We start from the raw sequence: 24,413 nt of genomic DNA on the forward strand, positions 1-24,413 counted from the left end.
TGTTTCACTAGTAAACTGCTCCCAGTTAGAAATCTGAGATTCTGACCAACTAAAAACTGAGTGGATACCCGAAATGTTAAGTCTGGAAGACTTTCCTCAGATTGTAACAGTAACCACTCATTTAAAACAAACACACCCCCACCACCACCCCCAAGAAAACAAAAAACAGCAAAATGCTGGAAAAGCAACAAACAATTCAAGGGATGAGAAGGGAGTGCCTAGCATGTAATAACTTGTACACCTCATCCATACCTTGTATGCAACAAGCCCTCTGGCCGATTCAGGACCATTAACTGTCTCTGGAACAAGACTGTCCAGCCCTCCTCAGCCAGAAGAATTGTCATCACAAAGTAGGGCCCTGAAGCTGTGGGGTAGGTGAAAGAACTAAAGCAGAAAGGGAAAATTACATACTTTGTAATTCTAATTTTCTGGAAATATCAGTCAGCGGGAGTCTTTCCTAGACTGAACTAAAGGAGTTTTGCTACTTTCACCTAAGAAACTCATGCTTTTTGGCCTCAAGATTAATGTCAATGGAAGAGAGGAGTTGGGGCCCTCAACAGACGGGAGAGCTCAGCATCTCCTACTTTGTGTTAAGGCTTTCCCAGACTGAGCAGTTTATCTCCTCAGAGCAAATTTCTTGTTTCAAACAGAGTCAATAAAGACAGGAAGCATTTACTGAATGCTCACTGTCCTATTACCTCAAAAAAGTTTAATGAGCAAAAGCATAACAGTAAAATACATTCAAATAAAGCCAAAGAGAAGAAAATGTAAACAGTATAATTTTAAAGTAAGTGCAGAAATGCAGGGCTCCTACCAATATTGGGATGATTCAGTATCTTCATTATTCGTACTTCTCGGAACAACTGCCAAGGAAGCAAGACAATTTTCTTAGAGTGTGTTTATTAGCAAGAAGTTACACAAATATGCGATTTTAGATAGCAAAAAGGAGCAGTGTAAGCCACAGAAAACAGCATTAACATCAAATATAAATATACTGCAGTGAAATCCAGAAAATGTAATCTACACCTTATACATGATATAAAAATAACCACTACCAACTACATATCAAAAACAGACTAATTTTTAAGCTTTATACAAACAGACACAGATAAGTTTTATAGACATTTCTGGAGTTTTACATTGAACAAAACCAACAAAAATTTGTGTGAATAATCTGTTATCTATTTGCTCCAATTTCTTTGATGAGTGGCAAGCTCAGCTAACTACCCTGAATACATACATAACTGTGGGTGCAAATACGAGGTGTAGTACTACAGAAAAGTTGAACACACAGATGTTAAAATGGAATTAGATATCAGGAATCCTGATGTCCCCCAGTCCAGCTGCTCCATAGAGGTTAAGTGGGCAAGTTCACCTTTCTTGCAACTACCAAATTTTACACCAGTCCACAAACAGCAGTGTCCCCTCTCCCCCTGGCAAGGCCTGAAGGTTTAAGATTGATGAAAGTTTGCTTTATGATCCTGAGTCACATAATCAAAAACAATTGGATAAACTTACAGCACTAAGCATATATACTTAAGACACTGGTGGGTTTACTTTTTTTTTTTAAACCAGAAACAAAAGGTCTTCGCTCTTAAATTTCTAGCATTCATGGGTTTATTGATTAAGTGAGAGGTGAAGCAAGACTAACCTACTCAAAGGGAAGAAGGCAAACGAAAGGAATCCAAAATGACTACATAGTTCTGTTACTGTACACTTGAGGCTGTCAATACTGATAAGCTTGCACTGTTTTACTTCAAGTGAACAGCATATCCCCATCACCAAATCTATTTACTGTGCTGCATGCTCTTTAGTCCTGTATTGGGCTGAAGTAGGATGCTGAAATGAAGGAAGAAAAGCTCACTGGCTTCTGCATAATGCTTAGACATTTTGGAAACACCTCAGCACTACAGTCCTCTTTTATAGAGAAACTTGGCTCAATGCAGAAGTGTGTTGTTGCTGTTCAGCTTGTCCGATGTCTCAGAGGACATCTCTCCCTCCATTTTCAAAATTAGTCCCATTTGTTCATATGCTTCCTTTGCAAAAGGGTACAATGATGCAAGCCAGAAATCGAACACCTCCTCAAAGAGTAGCACTTTAGTTTCTATTTTATGATGGCTGAGGCTACAAGTTAAGAGAAATTAAAATTCTTTTGCTGAGACAACACCAATGGTTTTATTACTCCATTTCTGCAACAGTCATAACATTTCTAAAATTCTGCATTTATTCTATTTAAGACTATAGAGCAAAATGTTTTTGAAATTCAGCTTTTGATTAAGTATTATTGCAGTTCTATATTTACATTATTCAAGTATTTCAAGCTAGTTACCATCCACTTGCCTTATAATTGCCATTATAACAATTTCAGAAGGAAGGAAAAGCTATAAAAGCATTTACCTGAGAGAACATGAACAGTATGATGCAGTTTGTTTGTGTTCAAAGTGTAACAGATGGGTATATAATACCATGCACTACAATTAACTTTAGCAAATATTCTTGTTTCTTCATAAAGTCAGTTATTCCCATGAAAAAAACATCGTACCAGGCTGTTCATTGTGCATTTTTTGTTTTTCTAAGTATTTGAATTCATTGCACATGAAAAAGTTTCTCAGCTAAATCAATATCAATTAGGCAGAAGCTAACAAATCTAAGCCAGATGGTACAGCTTCAGAAGAACTTCTAAGCAGGTATGTGGAAAACTGTAATTCCTGCCAGAAGACTGGAAAGGTATTTCATAACTTAACGGTATTAATGCTTGTATAAAAGTTCCAGCAATGAATGCATATCTTCATAAGCAGGATTAAAATATTGGACTTCTATAAATCAATTCAAGTCTAGAAAATAGATCATTAATAAACACAATTTTACATGCAATATGAAGCACATGGTGATTGCATAAAAAGATACACATTATTCAATATTCTCGCAGGATTTAGAAGTTTATTAATTGGTTTAAGATTCAAATTGATTTCATAGTGACATGAAATTTTGTTCCACATAATATGCTATTTCTTCTTCCATAAAAGAAAAAGCCTACTAGGAAATGGACATAAAAGTCTTCTTTCCTCAAGACAGAACATTACTGATCTCCAGCCTAATGCAGGTACTTTGTTATATGAAAGAAACATTTACTTGCTCCAGTTCCAAACAGAAGACATCACCAAAACCCAAGGTATAGGCTTAGGTTTATTCCATACAAAAGCCAATACATTTTTTTACAACATCTTGTATTATATATCCTGTTGAATAGACATTTTTCAGAAAACTGAAGCATATGTTCTCATACAAAACAGGTACACAGCCCTGGTAGTCACCATGAGTATATCAAGAGGAAGTAGTTAGTCTCAACCTTTTCAGAGAAAGCAGCTATTCCAAGGCAAATTCTAAATGAACTCAACAAAGTCACAAGGTGAATCTGTGTATTTTCTTGCTGGTTAGTGACTCTGAGGTGGGCTTCTTGTTTGTTTGGGGATTTTGATTCAAAGACATTTTTAATGTTGTTTAAAATGCATCTGCATGCTTAGAGCAAGAACCAGACAATGCTGAAGCAGCCGAAGTTATTTCTAGGTGATGCTCATCCACACAAATCATGTCAAACATAGGCTGAATGGAAACTGGCTATTTTATTTTACAGACAGGATGGTGTCAGTCTCCCTACAAACATCAGAGAGCAGGGAAAGAAAGAAATGAGCAAGGTTAGTTGAAATCTTGGAATCTACCTGCAGGTACCTGCTGACTAAATGGCTTCCTCAGAAAAGATTAAAAAAACCCCTAAGTGGTTGTATTCCCTACAACACTCCTCTCCCAACTGCCTGCCTACTACTGAAACTATAGAACACAAGATGGCCTTCTTCATGGGGAGATACATGTTTCTCAGAGTTCATGTTTTGCAGTTGTTATTGGCTTCTGATAAGTTTCCAGAAATTGTTTACCTGGAAACCAACATTTTCAGACCTTTTTCTGAAGTAACTCAGGTATAGGCATCTTGCAAATTAGGCAGATGTACTTACGTGTTCCACAATACTGCTACGTAACTAAGTCAAGCAGCTTTGCTAAAGCTGCTTGGTGTGACAGATACCTTCCAACCCAGGAAGAAAGAAATTGTTTGAAAGGCTGAAAAAACTGAAATAATGGAACAGCGCTATGCAGAGATCAAACTCAGCCACATTAGACCTTGTGTATCTTCTGGGCCATACAGTCCAAGGGGATGTGTAAGGGTCTCTCAAATGTGGAGTGGGGAGAAAGATCAGGGAACATTATTAAATCAGATATTCAAAACAGCAGAGGGGGAGCAGAATGGAAACTGGACAAATGAACTGTTCTCTGGAGTCCTGGTGCATATTCAGGATTTTATCTGGCCCAGTATAAATGCACACTGTAATGAATTACGGAAACGCCAACGTTCACTCCTCCAATTTTCTCTCACAAGAGAGAAACAGTGTAGAAAATCTCTGAATGATGGATAACACTTGAATAAAAGCATTAACAGTATTCAAGTATGAGCACAGTATTTTACACTGGAACACTTGCATTCCATGGAGCACTACTTTAGGATAAACCTTCCTGCCCCTCCCTTTCCCCCTGCAGAAGCATGCTGGTCATTAACACTAGTTATGTCAATGTGTATTTACAAATAGATGTATCTTTAAACAATATCCACTACACTTCTCAGTGACACTCAGGATACCTCTATATGCAAAGGAAGAGATGTATTAAAGCAACAAGACCACAGTTATTTCCTACAAAGCCAAGTTTGTTAATGTTATAGAAATCTGGACAGAACAGTGAGATTAGTTCTCCTTTTGTGACAAGGTGAGCTGCAGGATTATATAATTATTTATTGTACTGATGAAAAATAGCGCTTTCAGAATTCATGCACACCTCTATTTCCTTGAGCAGCAGCAGCATATTGCTCTCTCAGAAGGTGTAAGTGCTCCCTGACTTCTCCCCCCCCCGCCCCTTTATAGGGCCACTCTTCATTCTGAACAAAGCACTACCACTCAAAAAAGCTCTTGAAGAATTATCTCCTTGTTGCAAACAGGTTGTAGCCTCAATAACTTCACTTATAGTAGAGGACAGACAGCACCATACTCAGTTTGTAGAACTTACACCTATGGAAAAGTCACAAAGCTTGAAAAATTGATTCTTGCATTTCCAGTTTTATTTGTCAGGGCATAGACTGCAGAAAGCACAAAGATCTTCTGTCACACAATTGCTAACACTACTTGCTGTCAGGTTGACATCTACATTTAAATTTACTATTTTAAGTCACTACAATCAAATTAAAAATTTTCAGTTAACCAAGGCTTTTTCTTGCTTTGAACGACATGCTTGAATGCTTCTCTAGTTTCTAAGTCATTACTGAGAAGGGATGTTGCAAAAAAAGCATAGCTTTCAATGGGTAACATATTGAAGTTGTTCCTAATCTACTACTACTTTACTTCTGTTCTGCTTTTCTTCACAACAGAAAGAACCTAAGTTTGAGACTTTAAATACGTTTAAAGAATAAACAGAAGCCTGATAACCCCTAAAGAGAGAAAAATCTGAAATGTCACTCGCTAATCAAACCTAGAAAAAAAAGCACCTTCTCCTCCACTAGCAGTTTGCTGAAGAGCAACAAAATGCTATTTCAGAAACACCCCTAGTGAAGCTAGTACAGAAGACACTTTCAATGTAGCAGACATGCAGAAAATAGAATAGCAATTTTGATATAAATTCTAGTTATGGTGAAACCCAAATGCCTATGTTCATGACAGTGGAAAAAGCTAAGTCAGTACAATATGTCACTAAGTTCACAAAAAAAGCCAGCTCTGTCTTCTAAACAGGTGCTCACTAAGATAGGAACTACATAGTGAATGAATTGAAAACAAAATAAAAGGGAGTACCCTTAATTCAACATTGTTTGTTTATTTAGAGAGGCAGAGGTCCTGAAGCAAGAAATATAGCTTAAGACTATCATACTGCATGCATAAGGATGCAAAATTTAAAAATTCACAAGATCAGCTTACTTGTGTCATCTCCTAACATCTGATGGTTTAAGTTAAAGTAACTGTCTGCAAAATACCCTGTCCATACTATATGGCATAAATAACACTGAAGAACATTGTTAAGAACAAACTGAACCCTTTCTTTGCTTTCATATGCGTGACTAAATACCCAGCTTGTGTGACACTTTCAGCAACTGAAGTATGTGCTCAAATATTTCTATTTACAAAACAGAACAGTGCATGAGAAGCTATGATGCCTCAACTCATTTTACTTAATTAGGTCAGTAGCAAGTACTATGGCAAAACCTACTTGCACTTGGTATCCTTTCCATCCTTGGAAAGGGGATGGTTTTATGAATGACCCTGTACCTAAGATCACTACATATTTGTCTTGTTTGATCAACAAAAAAAATCAACAGTTATTGAAGGCCTAAAAGTTTTGCTGACAATTTACCAGCTCTGAAGCTCTAGAGACTGTATTCTCAACTATGCTAATTCAGATGGGTCCAACATCAGGAGTGGTATTTTTGTGGCAGTAACATACTCCAGTATTCCTCTATAAACATTCATTAGAAAAGTGTTTGTTCCTATTAAAACAATACTACTATCATTGCTTCCCATTCACAACATCACCTCTTGAATAAATGACTACTTAACAGTCCTATGTACAGTATAACCCTAATGACAGAATTTTAAAAATTCACATTACAGTGATACTATATAGTACAGAATCACAAACTTTAAGTAATAGTTCAGTGCAGAAAGAATAAAGATGACTGATTTCATAGAGCAGAACGAGAATTTTTTTTATTATTTACAATACACAAATGACCTCTCAAAATACTAACAGAAGTAGTAATTCTAAGCATGCTGATAAACCAACCTCCCACTCTTATTTGCTTTAAAAAACTACAGTTGCTTGAGCAACTGTGCAAAAACTGTGCTTAAGCTTACTTAAAATCTTTCAGGGAATCAGGATTCACTTTCACTTAAAATTCTCAGAAAATTGGAAGAAGACGAAGATATTTAGAGATTCAAAACAAAGATTTTTCCTGAAAATTACAATCAAGGTGGTACAAAGGAAAGATTTATACCAACAAATTATCACACTTTCCAGTGTAAGCAGAAGATGCATGGCATAAATATTTCTAGAAGTTATTGAAGAATGGAATTGTGCTTAGATCACTGAATTTAACTTCTATCCTTAGTTCTGCTATAAGCTGCTTCTAACTGTACCTAACGTACCTAATGTTTCTCTTATTATCAGCTTCTCAATCAAAAAATAAACAGCAGCAGTAGTGCACTAATACAGGAGTATTTTGTTACTACTTGTGTGGTGTGACAGCATCTTTTGTAGGCTATGAAAGTTTCATTTATACTTGGAATGATTTATTGAATTATTATTGAATATTTCTGTGTGAAATACAACTTCTTTATCATTAAAGCAATTATCCCAGAAATAAATTTTTTATGCTTAGTTTTCCAAAAAGTTTTAATATTTTTTTTACCCTCTCATTGCTCAACAACCAGACAAACTCACCTAGCTCTCCAAGTGTAAATACCAAGCTAAGTAGGAAACAAACTATGTGAGCAACATGGATTTCCACAGTATGCTCTCTCACATACTGCCTCTGTGGGTCCCTCTTCACTACCTCAAACATTAGGAAAGAGATTTGCTTAATATAGGGTGTAGGACTTAAGGATATCAAAGTTTTTGCATGAACTCTGCACAGCAGGTTGAATTAAAAAAAACCACCACAAAATCCCAAAGAACCTATACTCAAACAAAAACACTACAGAAGAGAAACTACATAAACCAAAGAATTAAAAGAAAACAAAGAAAAAAAAAGAAATGAAAGCAAAGTTGTTTCTAACTCCTCACAACCAGAAGTTGGACAATAAAATAAACATAATGGCAGCCAAAGATAAAAGAAGAGCAGTAAGTCGTAGCTGTAGAATGAGAGAAAGAGGCTACAGACAGCAGCAGTGTAGTATTTGTAAATAAAACATATCCCCAATTTCTTATAATAGGCAACCTCCAGTAGGACAATACAACATTTCTGTGCTTCAGCCAAAACCAAACGTACAGATAGTTAAATAGTAAAAACCCCAAACCAAACAAAAAACCTGCAGGGTTTTGTTAAAACACTTATCACAATGGTTATGAAGGACTTCTGAATTTTTATCTACAGACACAAACAAACAAGAATGTTCCGATTATGTTCATTTTGTCAATTCTACACACAAAAAAGTAACTGCCAAAGGTCCCTTGAGTTTAACAAATACTTTATTAAAGTTGAAAGACTGTAAAAACAAAGGTGAAATAAAACCATCAAAACTTACAAGTCCACAAAAATCAATTACTACATTAAAGACAAATTCAAGAAAAATACTATCCTTTACAGCACTACGTCTTGACTTAATATTTAGACAAACTACTTGTGTACGTAATTAGATACAAATTTTATTGTCAGCAAAGAGTAAAACTGGAGGAGGAAGGAAGAGCAAAGAAGCAATGCTTAGATAGGAACACATACAGTAACTGCCCTCAGACAAATTGCACATGCACGTTGTAGCAAAGACAGTAGGATACCACTGTCTCCCCCAAGGTCATGCATACACAAAGATGTTTGTTTAGCAAGATAAAGGGACCAAATATTTTTGTCAAGTAAACAAAAGATCACAGTTCAACCGTTTATAGAATTTCAGATGTTATGGTATATTCTTACCTTTTGCAGACTAGTAGGATTTAGCTGTGTTTTATCTATTATTTTCACAGCAACCTTGGGAAAAAACAAACCACCATGGATTATTAAACTCAGAAAAATGTTTGAATAAAAATATATTGCACCTCCATGAGCAAAAGCATAGATGTGCCTATAAGACATGCATATATGTCTGCTTTTATGCATTTCATCAAGCAAAATTTCCTTACCTATAAGGATCTACTAGCAGGAGCTCAGAACTTTGCCACCAGATGGTACCACCAAGGAATCAGTTTTATACTTCTGTCAGATAATATTATCCTGTCCACTGCAAAACCAGGCCCTCCAAACACAAGATCTATCTATCAATATATTTCAACATCAGGATCTATCTATCTACACATTTATCAACAGATTATCAATATCAATGAAATCTATCAATAGATTTATCTTCTGTTTTGGAAATGCTTGGGGATGAACAGATGCTCTCCCAGCTCCAAAATACCCCTTTATGTGCAACAAGCTTTTTGATCTCCTCACCAAGAAGTTACATTTTAAAAAAAAGGGGTGAGTGGTTACAGGAAGAAAACTCAGGCACCTCAGGTAACCTTTCCTGTATCCTGAAACAGCCTCTTTACATCTTGCTTTATGATGACGAAAAATCAGAAGAGAAAGGTAAAAGAATAGCAGAAATACTTATAAAGATAGCCAAAGAGAAGATAAAACACACTGACAGCCTTTTTTTGTTTGTTTTCTTTTTTTGAAAGGCTTACCTCTCTTCCAGTAAGCACATGCCTTGCCAGTTTCACTTTGGCAAAATTTCCTTTTCCTATTGTTTTCAGTAAGCGATAATTTCCAATGTGAGGATGCTCTTCATTGGTAGATGTAATGGAGTTTCTACATCGAGGGATGTTTTGTCTGCTACTCGACTTGATAGGCTGGACATGTGGCTCAGTGTATCCATCCACAGAGGTATGCTGGAAGGCAGATAAAAGAGTTGGGAATTTAGCTACTTGGATTTTAGACAGTTGCAGCAAAATAGACTAAAACCATAAAAAGGTGTAGAGGGGAGTCATTCATTTACTTCTACTATATAACTGATAATTTTGGATGGTAGCCTAAGCAGAACACACTGTCTTTGGGCAGTTTGATGCATGTCTCAAGAAAAAGGTCTGCAGAAAGATTTTACCAGCTCCAAATGTAACACTAGAGACACCTAGGCAGTAATCAACAAACCACTGCAGACTTTTTTAAAATAGGAAACTATGCCAAACTACACACTACACCATTACGTTGCAAATAAACTTGTCTAATCGTAACCAAATTTACTTTTTTAAAAATACACAGTACAAAAAATATTTGTACTTTTGTATATTTGAAAACAAGGTTTCACTCTATTTTTTAAACTTTCTTTACTCAAATAGCGTTATGAGAAAAAGTAAGTCAAGTAAGCTTTGTTCCCCAAACTCATTTGCATCTTTTTGTAAATCACAGAAGTTTTCAAGTAATGAACAATCTACATCTTCATTTAAAAACAATAATCCGTTCTTAAAACCCTCCATGATATCTCATAAATACATTTTAAATCTCAAAAAGTCTGAAGAACTAAAAGGATGTTATTTTTAATGCATGCCAACACATCATCCCACATTAAATGTTAGTCACTGAGATCTGCAGTGCTTCTGTACTCTTTAACTTCCAAGTATATAAGGGGCAAGACACAGATAGGGCTTGGAAATGTTCCAAGGAGAAACCAAAGTAACAGAAGATGTCAAAGGGGTGTTAAGTGTTTCAGTATTTCAAATGCTTTCTAACAGTGGCAGATGGGTACAAATGTTTAACAGGTAAAATTTAGCCTCTAATTTTTTAAGTTAGAGATTTAAAGGCAGGCAAATACTGTAGGTAGAAACAGTGTCTTCTCAGACCAGTTTTTACATTTTGTAACAGAAAGGCATGCTTACTCCCAGCTCACTCAGTTTCTGCTAAGCATAAAGCATCAACAAAACTCAAAAGACACCTTAATATTTTCCCATTTTTCACTGCTTCAATCAAAAAGTGGGTATCTCGATACCCTTGTACTGAGCACTAACTGAGCCTGTTTCTTTAGAGACCAAAGGTTTCGAAGATCTTTGACCTTAAGCTGAAAGCAGAGTCAGAAGGCAGTGGGAGGTTTCACTGTGTCCCCCAATATCCAGCCTAATGTTGGTATATGCTGATCTCACCCGTCATTCCTTATGCAAGTAATTATTTTCTTATACAAAATAGAATTTAAAGCAGTGCTTCAAACTTCAGTGTGCATTTATTATAGACTGAAGTCAATCCCCTCCTGTAAACACCCAGGCCTACAGATAGTCCCACTGAGCCAAGCAGAGTTATTTCAGGACATAAGCACTAGTAGAATTGGGAAAACTAGCAAACAGCTGCAACACAACCGGAAAAAACAAGGAGTATACCACAACCAGAATGTTCTTCCCAAATGTAGCACAACTCTGCTTACATCACCTCCAGCATTATTAATTATTCACTATGTCCAGGAGAACAGTCCTAAATATAATTTTCTGTTTGTCTTTTCATTACCCGAGTGTCTCTGGAAAATACTACTTTACCCCCACTGCTAAACTGTTTTCTGAACTACTGCGGAACCAAGCAAGCAGGCATGTTTAGATTCTGTGTATCAGACACATTTATCCAACCATAAAATAACATGCTAGCAATAGTATTTATCCTTTAGAAGCACGTAATTAAAATACTTTCTGTGGACTTGGAAAGAGAGGATCAGAAGGACAGCTCCAGGCAAAGAGGCTTTGAAACATTCCTTCAACATTGGACACTAGTCCTACATGCAATAAACCAGAGCCCAAATAGGTCTCGCCTAAGAAAACACCCTGCAACATCAGTATTTGTATGGTGCTAATAATATTATAGCTGTACCTAGAACCCTGTCCAGAGCTACAGCACTCTGCTACACAAGTTTTAAGTCTTTGAGCCTATTTATGCACACAATTAGATCTTCACTACTTGAAATACAATGCCTACAAGAGGCATTAGAAAGCCTAATATCAATTGCCAATTTCATATGCTTCACAGCATTAACCTACTTCCAGTAGATACTTGAAGGGATCTTGTAAATAAACAGTTGGATAGGCAAGCAAAGCCAATGTCATAGGCAAAGTGAAAGATGGCTTCACAAGATAGATCATTTTAAAGCAAATTTAACAGGGAAAGCAGTTATTTGATCATAATGACAATGTAACACTGAACCAAATCTGAAGAGAAAAAAAGTAACAAGGTTCATGGTCATGACAATTCTGGATTTTGCTCTTTTTGTGACAGAAAAACTAAGCTCATCTGGATAGTTTCTCAATTATTGCCTCTTAGACAGATTATCTTCAGATTCAACCATTCTCCCCAGCTATGCCCAAGGATGAGAGAAAACATGCATAAAGAAGGTCAAGTTTCTTCGTTTGTGAGACACTATATATATATATAAAAAAAGTTTCTGAATTTCAACAGCACTGAATTGTAATTATTCTTCTTAAGCCTTGCAATAGGCCTCTCTCTTTTGCACATAAACAGCTTGCTATTGTTGGAAAGTACAGAGGAATTTAATCTAGAAACTCATCAACTTCTAGAAATCAGCATTCAATGAAATGGAAACATAACAAGGTTAAGATGTTGGAAAAAAAAAATCAAGTTAGGTCAAACAGTATCTCTGAGATTATTTCGAAACAATGTCAAAGCTGTATTCCACAGAAGCATGGAATATCCACACTGTCTAGAAAAACAGGCTATGTAGTTTTAAGACCTTTCTGGTCCATTACAATGCATTCATTCATTATGCATCAGCTACTGTGTGGCTATTTAAAAATGTCATTTCAGAAGAACAATCTCTAAATTCTGAGAAATTTTTCAGGGTGCTGGAAACAAGTGGGCTGTAAAAACCAACACTCTCCTTGAAGTTCACTGCCATCTAAAAACAATTCCAGCTAACAACCTGGATTTCCTACACAGGATTTTAATTAGGGATTCTGGTATTTCTCTAGATATCTTGATAATATATCTTAATATATACACAATGTAGTGGGAAACACTACCTTACTAGTACATCATAAACATGACTTCCTGTATGTTCAGTTTATGTCACTTAAATGTCTAGAAATCAACACAAAATTAGATGTTTCTTAAAATAAAATGCAATTCTAAATAAAAAAGGTGCAGCAGTAACAAAAGTTTAGGGCTGAAACAGTGTATTAGCGCAGCCATTTAGGTATTTTGCACATTAGTCAAATATTAAAAAAACAAAACAAAAACCCATACAGATCAAAATCCACCACATTTTCAGAAATCTCAAAAAAAGTAATCCTAGCATTCAATTTTAGATTGAGACTGAAGAGAGCTCAACTAACACTTATTACTCCTAACAAGGCTTGTTTCTGAGACGTTCCATTAAAGTTATCACAGACAGTCAATGGCACTAAAATCACAAGAGTTAATCTGACCCATTGCTTCCCTGAGACTCAAAGCTATCGTTTTCCTTGTTTACCCAAGGCAGCTTTGCAAAAGCAAGATGACTCAATACCCAGACACATTATCTTTGACAAAGTGCAGAAGAACTAACCCCACAAAGTAGGTACAAAGCGTGTGCTCCACTACTCTACTTATTCAGCGTCCTTTACCCACTTAGCTAGCCACTGCAGTAGTATTCTCACAGATTACATTGTAATTAATATTACATCATCACATATATTAACTGCTCTTACAGCTTAGTCTTAAAAAGTCCCCAAAATCATTTCGACCACCAAACCACACAGTCTCTCTCAATCAAACAACACTGAAGGCTTCAATGGCCCTTCTGAGTAACAGGGTAATTTCTACACATCTATCTGCCTACAAATACAACTCCCTTGATTAAACAAATGTCTTAGTCCTGAATTTTCCTCTTCTTGAATTACTGAAAGGCAAATTCCTTGGTACAGTCAGTCCGCAGAAGCAAAGTATGCACACGCAGTGCTAGAAAAGGCACATCATCACACTTCCTCTCTCAATATTATCTCCTGTTTCTTGTGGCCAATTTTTATATTCAGAACTCCAAACATTTTCAAGCACGTTCCATACATGTGGACATTTGTAACAGCTGTTATATTTTGCAAGATAATCAAAATAGCTAGCTCAGAGGGAGTCTGAAGGGTTTAGAAGACCATCTTCTAAGCAGCTCTGATCTGCAACAGCTTTGATTCACAATACAGGGGAAGGAAAGGGGAGAAAGATGTGAAGCAGTGTTCTGGATGTCCAGCTGTTTTCATGTTTTAACTGCCTGCTGTCTGTAACTATTCCTTTAGGACCTAGGAGCTTCTAGCAAACACCTCAAGCAAGCCTTTTTCTTATGCTGAAGCAACAATCAAACTAAATCAGAAGAGTCCAATTTTTTGAAAGATCTTCATAAACCTCAATGCAGAAACCAACAGAAATGTTCAGATCAGCTTGTTCTGCATCACAAAGCAAGAGCACCCTGAGGTGCAGGTTTACAGACATGAAGCATGGTGCAACTCTGAACTGCACAAGATGATAGTACCTGATCCATCAGCTAGTACCAGAAGAAGGGGTTTCACTCCTCTTCCAGGTAAACCTCGTATCTGCACAAAAACACAGCTTACTCTTGCCACGTGTACCTGTCGCATCATACTACAATTACTAAAGCACCTCTGATCTCAGTCAAAGCATTAATAGAGCACTATCTACTCTAACTTTTCATATCTAACACATGAAAGAGTGCTTTAGAGGGGGCAATTAAAAAGACTGAATGTACGCACATATGATTCTTTTCATAATTTCTTATCAGCAATTAAATGCATACTAGATTGGGAATGCATGATAGAAACTTTGTTATTAAAAAAAGCAGCCACAACCCAAAGCAATCAACTTACTCCACTGAAACAGGATAATATGCAGGACTTAGCTCAGAAAACAACAAGAAACAAACACACACAATGAGGGGAAAAAAGTATATACAGATTTTAAATCAGATACCAAGGTCAATGCATGGCAGAGACAGAAGAGAATCACACAAAATTTTACCCATACCCTGAGCTTGCTCACGCAGGCTTTCCAGAAGTGCACAAAGAAAATAATCACACACAAGCATGTGCATCTTTCTGTTTATATCAGATTTACATAATATGTAGGAATTCTAGGCATGAACTTTTGAAAGAGCTTGAAGCTATTAGCAATAACAATGAATTCAAATAAAACTCGCCTCAGTCAAGCATATGGAAACATTTAATTAACTGATGCTATAACCCTGAAAAGCATTTTATAAAACTTTTTTAAAAAAAATCCAAGCTATAAGCCTAGAAGTCAATATATAGCATCAAGTGAGATATTAAACAAAGTAACTCCCCCTTACTCTTTTTTAGTATCTCCTTTTCTTCTCAATTGTAATATTATTTCAAAAAACCAACTTCAAAGCTAATAGTAAAACATTTCTATTGCAAGGTGAAATACAACCCCTTTATGTCAATACACAATAAAGATTCCTTTCTAAAAGCATACATATATGCTGGCAATAGGTAAACTTATGCTGAGCATTGGGTAGATCTTATCCTGTGCTTGTTACTATGGTATCTAAGCCCCTTAGAAGTTTTGGTTGGGTTTTTTGTTTTGTTTGGGGTTTTTTGTTTTGTTTGTTTTAAAGTGATCAACACAGCTTTGTGAAACATATCAGTAATCAGTTTGCCAACTTCGAGACAGAATTGTTTTTCTAATCACAAACTACCCAGGAGGTAATGCTTACGGCTCCATGCTTGAAGCAATCGAGGATAGAAAACAGAGCCCATGATCTACCAGTGCAGCGTTATACACAGCTAACATAACCATGTTGTAGTTAAGCTTGCTCCCAATTGATTTTTATTTTTCTTTAACGCAGCAGTGATGTCATATGGAGGGTGGAGTTCATTATCACATGGAATCACAGACACTTTTTATTTAAATGATAAAAAAATTTTAAAAATGCACCGGTCCTCCCCTGAGAGGTCAGTCAAAATACTTCAGAAAAACAAATACCTTCATGGAATTAAATCAGGTCTCATAACCTGAACTCAGCTAACAGGCTTCCTCCTCTCCCTGGGCCCGAAGCCCTCAGCCCGGCCAGGCGTGCAGGTGCAGAAGAACAGGACCTTCCTGCCTTTGTTCCATTTCACTCAGAATTGGCACAGTTATTTCAACCTGGCACTTTCCTTCCTGACTCATCCCAAACACACAAACAAGATTTTCCAGGGCTAATTCAGGACAGTTGGCCCATATCATCTCCATTAACTGCAGCAACAAAACTGAACCCTCCCTGTAGCCCCAGTGAAAATTGAGACAAACCAGATAAATGCTGCTGCAGTAAACCACAGGTGGAACCAAGGGAGGGGGGAAAAAAAAAAAACCCAACCAAAAAAAGAGTTTTTCCTAAAATCCTCACATTTACTCATTTTTATTTGTCATTTGGTATAGTACTAGAAGCTACAGTCAAGCCCTACCAAGCAAAAGAATAAACTGTTTCTTATTTTGTCAAAATAAAATGGTTAACGTCCCTCACCCATGAAACCTAACATGAACCCATGTTTTTGAAGAAAAGCACTTAAGGCAGGCAGGGGGAAGGAAGGAGAAAGACTTCCTGCTGCAGCCTCCTGGACACCTTTAAACAGTGTCCTTCCCACAGAGAGAGTTCTTTCAACATTTCTTGCCAGCCACTGCTCTTTCCTCAGGAGGTGATCAGTTTAACCTCGCCAGACTTTTTTGACTTATTGCATGAGATTTCCAAACCTGCCAGTACACAGCTCCCAGTGAGTGTTCCCAGCCCACCCAGGACATCCTGCCAGCACCCAGAGATGCAGGCAGGTACAGGGCACTGCGGCCAAATGCCACAGCACTCACAGGTTGCTCAAAAAACCTCAGTAAAAAGAAAAAAAAAAAAGAAAAGAAAATGCTAATGTTGATCATTAATTGAACCAACCAAACAAGAACAGGAACACACCCAGAAAGCAAAACTTCTGGCAAAGGAAACTGGCAGGAGTTTTTATTGCACTTATAAATGATGAAGCCAGGTCATTTTTCAACTGGCCTGATGAAAGGCAGGAGAAGAGAGACATGAAACAACTTACAGTTCAGGATCATGTCAAGCACATGAAGCTTCTCAAACATTTGCAGGAGTACAAGAAGTGGAAATCCTTTAATATCAAACTTCAAAACTGAGGGGAAAAGGCTGTTTCTACAGTCTGGAGACTACAATCTGGAAACCTGAGGCTTGCCTCAAGACAAGAAGAACAGCAGCAAGAGGCAAGGTTTACTCACAAAAGAGCAACCAGATTATAGCACTAAGTGTCTCTGACACTCATGATCAAACAGTTTTCTGAGCCAGCTGAGCTTTTTTCTACAGAAGGAAAGCCTACACGCAGCTAATTGGGACCAGGCTCTGAATCCCAATTCATTCTTTCTTTCAAAGTTTACAAAATGGGAATTTTTTCCTTGCCCATTGCATACCTAAAACAACTCTGGAAGAGTCCACATGTGGCATGAAGGCTGCTGAAGCCGACCCAACACTGCTCACATGCCTACACCCACCTACAGCCACAGTACCACTGGGGCAGCAGGACGGAGAGCCAACACAGGGAGCCAAGCCAGACAAAACCTAACAACTCTTCTGCCAGGGTAACCTCCAGCTCCCTCAGCACATGTACACCACCTCCCCCAGTTTCCCAGACATCAGCATAGGCCCAAGGAAGAAGGGGAACACCCAGCATCAGGAAGGTGGTGCCACATCAGCTCCATGTGGAACCACATTGTCAGAACAGGAACAACATGGAAAAGAAAATTGATCACACCACTTTTCTTGATAATCCAGAGGTAAATCAACACCAGTAGTGAAACTTTAGCCAGGAGATACTTATTCCCATTCCACAACAAGGTAAAAAAACACAAGGATGGGGGAAAAAAACAAACAAAAAACACAACAAACAAAAGAAATCCCACAAACAAATAAGTAGACCTGCTGATTTGTGCTGTTTACCTGCACTGGGTGTGCGAGACAGAAGAGCACACAACGCGAGCTTAAGCAGCTACCCTTTAGGAGTGACGTGCATGGGCAAAGCACCCTTAACATTTCTGCTACATAAAAGAGAAAATTAAGTTACTCCTCTAGCAAGCTGGACAGCATTTCTAAAGTCTTTACATCCCCGTTACTGGATTCATCCAATGGATCCAAAGATGAATCCATCAAGACAAATCACCATCTTAGTTTGAAGACTATTTTACCTCAAGGTCTTATTAACTTGGAAGCAAAGCTTGCTTCTAAAAAGTGAAGAGATGACCAATTAAAATATCCAACCTGATAGCAATACATACTAATTGATGCACACATGTCCTAGAAAAGAAACTGCAGGGCAGTGCAGGACTCTGATATTCGAGGATCACGTTAAGCTATGTTTCAAATGAAGTTACCCAATATTCAGAAGGATTTTCTTTTGACATATAGGGATCTTGGAAGTCTAATCTAAAGGGTATGGAGATTCCTCTTAATATTTCCCTTCATACAATACAGTACACATGACACCAATGTATCTAAAAGTAGCTGGGCAACAAGATAATTTTGAGAATTAAAAGAAGAAAAAAATGCATGGAGCTACAGCAGATTAATAGGGCCTATCTCACACCCTTCCACAGGAGCTGCAGCTTTCAGGGCAAGGGCAGGGAATCCTTCCTGACCTGGACAGCACTTTCATGGCCTCTTACACTAGAGCATACTAGCTTATTTTCTTCAGCTTCAAGGCTTGATAATATTTCCTGGTCCATCTCTCTTCAGCAAGGCCTTCTGATGTCATTAACAAGTCTTGCCTCAGAAGACTGAAGCACAGAGTGCCTACTGGACCTCATCTGCCAAGGAGATGCAGTTTTAATATTTAAGCCAGGATATAATCAGACTCAGCATTCTGCAGACATTTTTTTTTTTGTAAGCAATGATACAAAGGTTGACTTTGAGGAGTAATGCATATTTTGACACAGGAAAACCAGCCACGTTCCTAGGAGGAGGAAGCACCTTAGATGGTGTAGGACACTTCTACCAATAAGCTTGCACTCAAGCAGCATTCCGTTACAACTGCTTTGTCTACTGAGAACAGTCTAACAGAGCCTGATCTAATAGTAGGAACTGCAGATAAAGTTGTAAGGACACCACTAAACTTAGTTGGTTGTCTGAAAGTGTAAATATGTTTTACATACAGAGCAAGATTATGATGATGTATCCAAGCCAGCTGGTATAGTGGGTCATGGGGAACTCAGTGAAAAAAAACAGAACAAAGTGAAAACTGCCTTCTGCTGAGTGCTCTCTGCCCTGTTTTTCATGTAATTAACAGATCAAATAAAATGTTGTCAGTTGGGTTGTAGTAGCTATTTACCTTTATGTGGATAATGCTACACCACATTTCAACTTAGCAAATACATTCCCAACCTTGCACAGATTTATGCTTAACTTCAAGCTATCCAAACACTGTATGCCCCTTGGACAAGCTCATATCTTACGATCAAAGAGCGTGCTCTACACCGAGCTCAGACTACAATCTCCTTGGAGCCCCTTTTTTCTAAACTCATGCAACCACCTATTTTAACCTTTGGGCTTCAATTATTTGTGATCACAAACAATCATGATTTAGCACTTCAGAAATATATACAACTAGGAAGCTAAATTGAAAAAAAAAGGAAAACATCAAAGATTTTTCAAAGTATGTAATATAGCTAGAAAAAAAATTCTATTTCTTTATATGCTTTAAACTGGCAGATACAGTACTACAGTAGATAAAGAATACTGACAATCACACATATACCACAGATGTCTGTCAATGAACTAAATTAAAACCATAAACAGAAATTATGTGTGAGTATAGCCAAGATGTAAAAAGCCAAGCGTTAAGAAAAAGAATGAACATAAATGAAATAGTCCATGTTACATGTCAGCAAAGGAAGCAAAAGAAAAAACATCACAGAATGCAAAGAAAATATTAAAACACAATACATCTTGATTTACCCAGAAACTAATATGTATTCAAAATGAATACAGTCATTAAAACAAGCAGCCAATCCAAAAGTAAGAACAAAAAAACAATAAAAAAAAGTGTGACTTTCTCTCGAGTCCTTGACAATCAGTGGGTGAGGAATCCCAGATCCTAGTCTTTAGACAGTACCCCAGCTTGCAAGCTGTCAAAATCAGGCATTTCCAGCTCTAGATAGTGAGGTACAGCAAATAACCAGTAGCAGCAATGGTGGCATCCAGCCCATCATTAGCAGTGACAACTCTTGGCTCTGTCCTGAGCTGGACATTGAAACAGTTTAGATAACATGAGAGCAATGTGTCTTACTGCCTGGAAATTCCCAACTGAGGTGACTTACCTAATCAGATGCTGTCTCATATTAAGACAGAAATTAATTCGAATCAGTCTTAAGGAAGAGAAAGTCAGGAAAGCAAAGAAGTCATGGGAACCTGAGGACAATGTCATCAGGTGACAGGGACTATCAATCTCCATACCAGCAAGTGGGAATCCATCCTCAAAACCTTAAAAGGAGAGTCATCCTTATGCAGATTTCAAATGGACATCACTGAATTATTCCAAGACTTAGGATGGGTCAGACAGCAATGTTATGTTCTCTCTTCCACCATCAACCTGCCAAGGGTCTCTCTCTCTCACCCACAGTCCCAAGATGCTCCTTGCATCTTAAGAGATGAGGAAAGACACAGCACTGCAGGAGAGACAGTCACATATCCCCTTATGCAATGCTGTGATCCCTAAATTATCACAGGCTTACCAGGACTCTGTCTGTAATTTTCTTCCACTAATTTACTGAACTAACTAGAACCGTTCCAAACCCAGGGGATGAGAGCTATTGCGTTAAATGTCTTTCTCATTTCACCAAGCAGCTAACAAAGATTCTATTCATTTTCTACCATCCTCCTACCACCAAACAGCTGACCTGAAATCAAGCAAAGCTTTCTACCTTTTCTCAGTAATTATCTGGAGGTAAACTTAACTCCAATATATAACTGTACCATCCACCAATATACTTGACAGTCTCCCAGTTTGCTTTGGGTTTTTTTTGTTTGTCACCCACTGAGCTAATCTTAGAAATATCTTCAATTAAATCAAGACAATATTAGGAAAATAGCTCATGCACCATTAATATTTCACGTTATCATAATAACTTTTGTCCAAGCTAGTCAAGTGCTATATTTAATTCAGCTTCTTCAGGTTAATAATTATTATTATGTGAAGGAAATGAAAACAAACAGATGGATACAGGAGGCCAGTTTGTCTCTTCTATGCTACTCCAGAAGGCTTGGCACCACTCACTTTGAAAAGAACTCTACTTAAGATATGGATTTAACAAGTAACGGTAAAAAAGCTTGTACACTATATCAAAATACAAAGTTTTACAAATGGTCACAAAGCCAACAACAACAGCAGCAATAATAATAATCAGTATTATCTTGTAGTATTTAGAAAACATCAAATTTGATTTTGATATGAGCACTTTACTGCAATCACTGGATAAGCAAGAATAGCTCTCTTAAAAAGGACCTTTAAATGCAGTTTTTTTCAGTCTACTTTGCTTTGCACAGGTTGAGGGATTAGATTTCCCTTAGCCTGTCTACAAACACTGCTGTAGACATACACTCTCTAATAATGATAATGTCTTCCATTGACTAATTCCAGCATCCATATTACTTCGACCCTCATTGCTCATACCAACTTTCTGTAGATAAGATTTCTCTGGACTATGCAGTAGATGGAGCAAGAGTTTCATTGTGAAGTGCTTTCATAAATTTTCTTTGTTCATGTGCATCTTATGTCCATCACTGGAAGAAAGAACTCTAAAAAGCAGCTTGCCCTGTTCATTTAATATCAAATTAAGAAAAGCAAGTTTGAAAGGCTACTGTACATAAGTATGCCTGGTAAAGAATATTTAAAGACAGGATTATTAGTATTTTCTGTATACATCTCATTGTATTGAATGATTACAATTGTTATTCCTTCTGGAGTCTGATCTTAAGGAAAAAAATACTATCTTAGTTCTTCACCAAGTAATGACGTTTTCCTGATGTGTTTTTTTTTTTTAACCACCAGTAGACAGTCTGTAATAATTGCAGGGGGCAGAAAATCTGATTACTGTTGGAAAAAAATTACTAAATAAAAACCAAATGCTTTAAAGAATTCTTTAACCTTCAATTGATATTATCTGGAATAGAGATATGAGTAAATACATTACACATGCAATCCATTTGTAGAAAACAACCATATCCTCTGTAAGAGCTCAACATAGCATTTAACAGGCTAAGGTAACTTCCATGGCAAAAATCAGATTCCTTTTAATGCTCGAGGTTCTCTGATTTTTTTGAGCTATGCCTCTGTTTATTTTAAGTAATGACAGAAACATCTAAGAATTAGAAAGATACTCACATACAACTGAAGCCAAACATGCATTCTCAAAGGAATTTCAGATATTTACTGTTTAAGCACAAGTAATTTACACTGCTGCTACACGCACTGCAGTACGCCCCACACTTCGCTTCCCTAACTCTGCAATTCTCGCACATTAAATTCTTTACGTATCTACTGAGTTTATGAAGAAAATCTCTCTCTACAAAGAGCATTACAAAATTGTATGTCCTTTTATCATTATAAAGCTTTGGTTACTCTCTGCTGTTATCTCAGAGAAAGCGACTCAGTAACTTTACTAAGGGGGAGGGAAGGAAATGCAGAGTGAGTCTAACACTTACAGTCTAACTGATGAGTATTTAAAGTTGTAACAAGCCTTTTTGATAATAATTTCAAGAGCAGTCCCCAAAACAGAAACAACTCCCCCCAACCCACCCACAGCAAAACATTTCTTCACCCCCTTTAACTTTACAATTCAGATTATTCTCATACTAAAATGCTCCTTGGGATTCACACAAAAGGATAAACAGGAGCTACAACTACGTAGCTTTAGTAAAGCTTTGTATTGGTTTTGCTTATGTCATTAAATGAGCAAAACTGGAAAAGGTCCCAGAAAGAGTGAGAAGCATAAGGAAGTTGGCAACAAGTACACAAGCTGAAGCACAAAAGAACATCAGTAAGCAAAATGTGGGGGAAAACAAGGGGAGGGGGGGAAGGCAAGAATGTGATGAGATAGGAAATTACAGGTACTAAATGGTCAGCAACTTAATGAACATGGGTAAATGGAATCTCAGAAAGATGGATATTGGGAAGTATGTAAGGACAAAGCTGCTGTGATGGCAGGTTAGAGACTACCACCAGGTTTAAAATGAAATTGGTCAAGTATTTGAGGGAGTAAATAAGAAAAATGGTCTATGTGATAACCTTTAACATTAAGATTACATATAAATGGCCTTTTACCTTCTGAAAAAGTGGTCTGCTTGGAAAGAAGTAAAAGATGTTTTACATTATTTTTCTTTTAGTTTCTCCTAAGTATTGGGTTAAGATGGAAAAGATAAGAGCCAACAGTGGGGAAAGGACGAAGCCGGGAGGAAAGCTTACAAGAGAGCTGAAAATAGCACTCTATCGCAGTGACTAAGGCTGTGCCTCCACTTACAAGAAGGTGTGTGTTTTACTGCATCATGAGCAAGGCGTGGGTCCTCCTACAGAGACACTACAGGTTTTACCACAAGGTTAGCCTTGGGCAGGAGTCTTTACAGCAAGCCCTGCAAGAGCCTAATCTACCCAAATCTAATCTAGTCTCCAACCACATCTGTCTAATGCAAGATATCACTTCTCTCTAACAACCTTGCCTAATTTTGTCTCTGCTTGAGATTTTAAAAGTTATCATGCACTACTATTACTTTATAATACAAAAACAATTAAGACTTTGTCACCAGTAATACTATCATTATCTGCTCTTGCAAAAGACTGCCATGGGCTATCCAGTAACTCTGTATGTTCAGCTATGCGAACATCGATGTACTACACAAGTGCTTTCATTAGAGGTGAAATAAAGTTCTGTCTCATTATTCAAGCTATCCGTATCACAACTACGTATGTTTAAAATACGGTTCTGCAACACAACTGGACAAAACTCCTTACATTGAATCAATTAAAATACATCTAAGTTTGGATATCATTGTCTGCTCTGATTAACATGATTAACATTTTTCTACTTTTGTGAATTCTACAGGCCACATGTTCAAACATAAAACAGTATTATTATTCTACTCACTGCCAACACACCACTAGGGTCACGGTGAACAAGGCAGACACTGATCTGAAGTCACGAATATGTTTCATTCTCTCCTCAGTATAACTCAACTATGTTTATCAATCCTTACCTGAGAAATCATTATCACTGTGAACACACATATCAGGGTGCTATACTTACTGGCCATTCAAAATGACTGAACAATTTAAAGAATGTTTTACTGCTCTTTTTTTTTTTTTTTGCAAGTGCTTCTTTAAGTTGGGTATACAGTTTGGAAGTTAAAACAATGAAACTGGCTAAAGGTTACTGTAACCAAGAGTCCTCTTTCTGATATATTGCCAGTCTTCTGAAGAATGCAACTATGAAGAAAAATAATCTCTTTTTTTCCAAAACACATTGTGTTACTGTATTATGAATGTAGGTTTCTATAACATGTCTTACATTTTATAAAATGTTGCAAACTTGACATAGTTCACACAGAAAGGGCCAGGAGTCATTGGTA

At 37.2% G+C, this 24,413-nt stretch overlaps 1 protein-coding gene across 15 annotated transcripts in view; it reads right to left on the bottom strand.

Moving 5' to 3' along the window:
* Positions 1–24,413, bottom strand: part of MARK1 (microtubule affinity regulating kinase 1) — a 59,966-nt gene that overhangs the window by 27,499 nt on the left and 8,054 nt on the right. For 9 of the 15 annotated variants that reach the window (XM_074817867.1, XM_074817868.1, XM_074817862.1 and 6 more), the window contains exons 2-4: positions 9,466–9,669; positions 8,717–8,770; positions 815–863 (exon numbers count right to left, since the gene is read on the bottom strand). In XM_074817867.1, the coding sequence (XP_074673968.1) occupies positions 815–863; positions 8,717–8,770; positions 9,466–9,669 (307 nt within the window). Of the gene's footprint in view, positions 1–252; positions 385–814; positions 864–2,929; positions 3,655–7,321; positions 8,292–8,716; positions 8,771–9,465; positions 9,670–24,413 lie in introns of those variants that run through there. The other 6 variants (XM_074817869.1, XM_074817871.1, XR_012622421.1 and 3 more) reach the window with 5 other exon arrangements.

The sequence above is a fragment of the Strix aluco genome, chromosome 3 (assembly GCF_031877795.1).
Source record: "Strix aluco isolate bStrAlu1 chromosome 3, bStrAlu1.hap1, whole genome shotgun sequence".
NCBI classification, from domain to species: domain Eukaryota; kingdom Metazoa; phylum Chordata; class Aves; order Strigiformes; family Strigidae; genus Strix; species Strix aluco.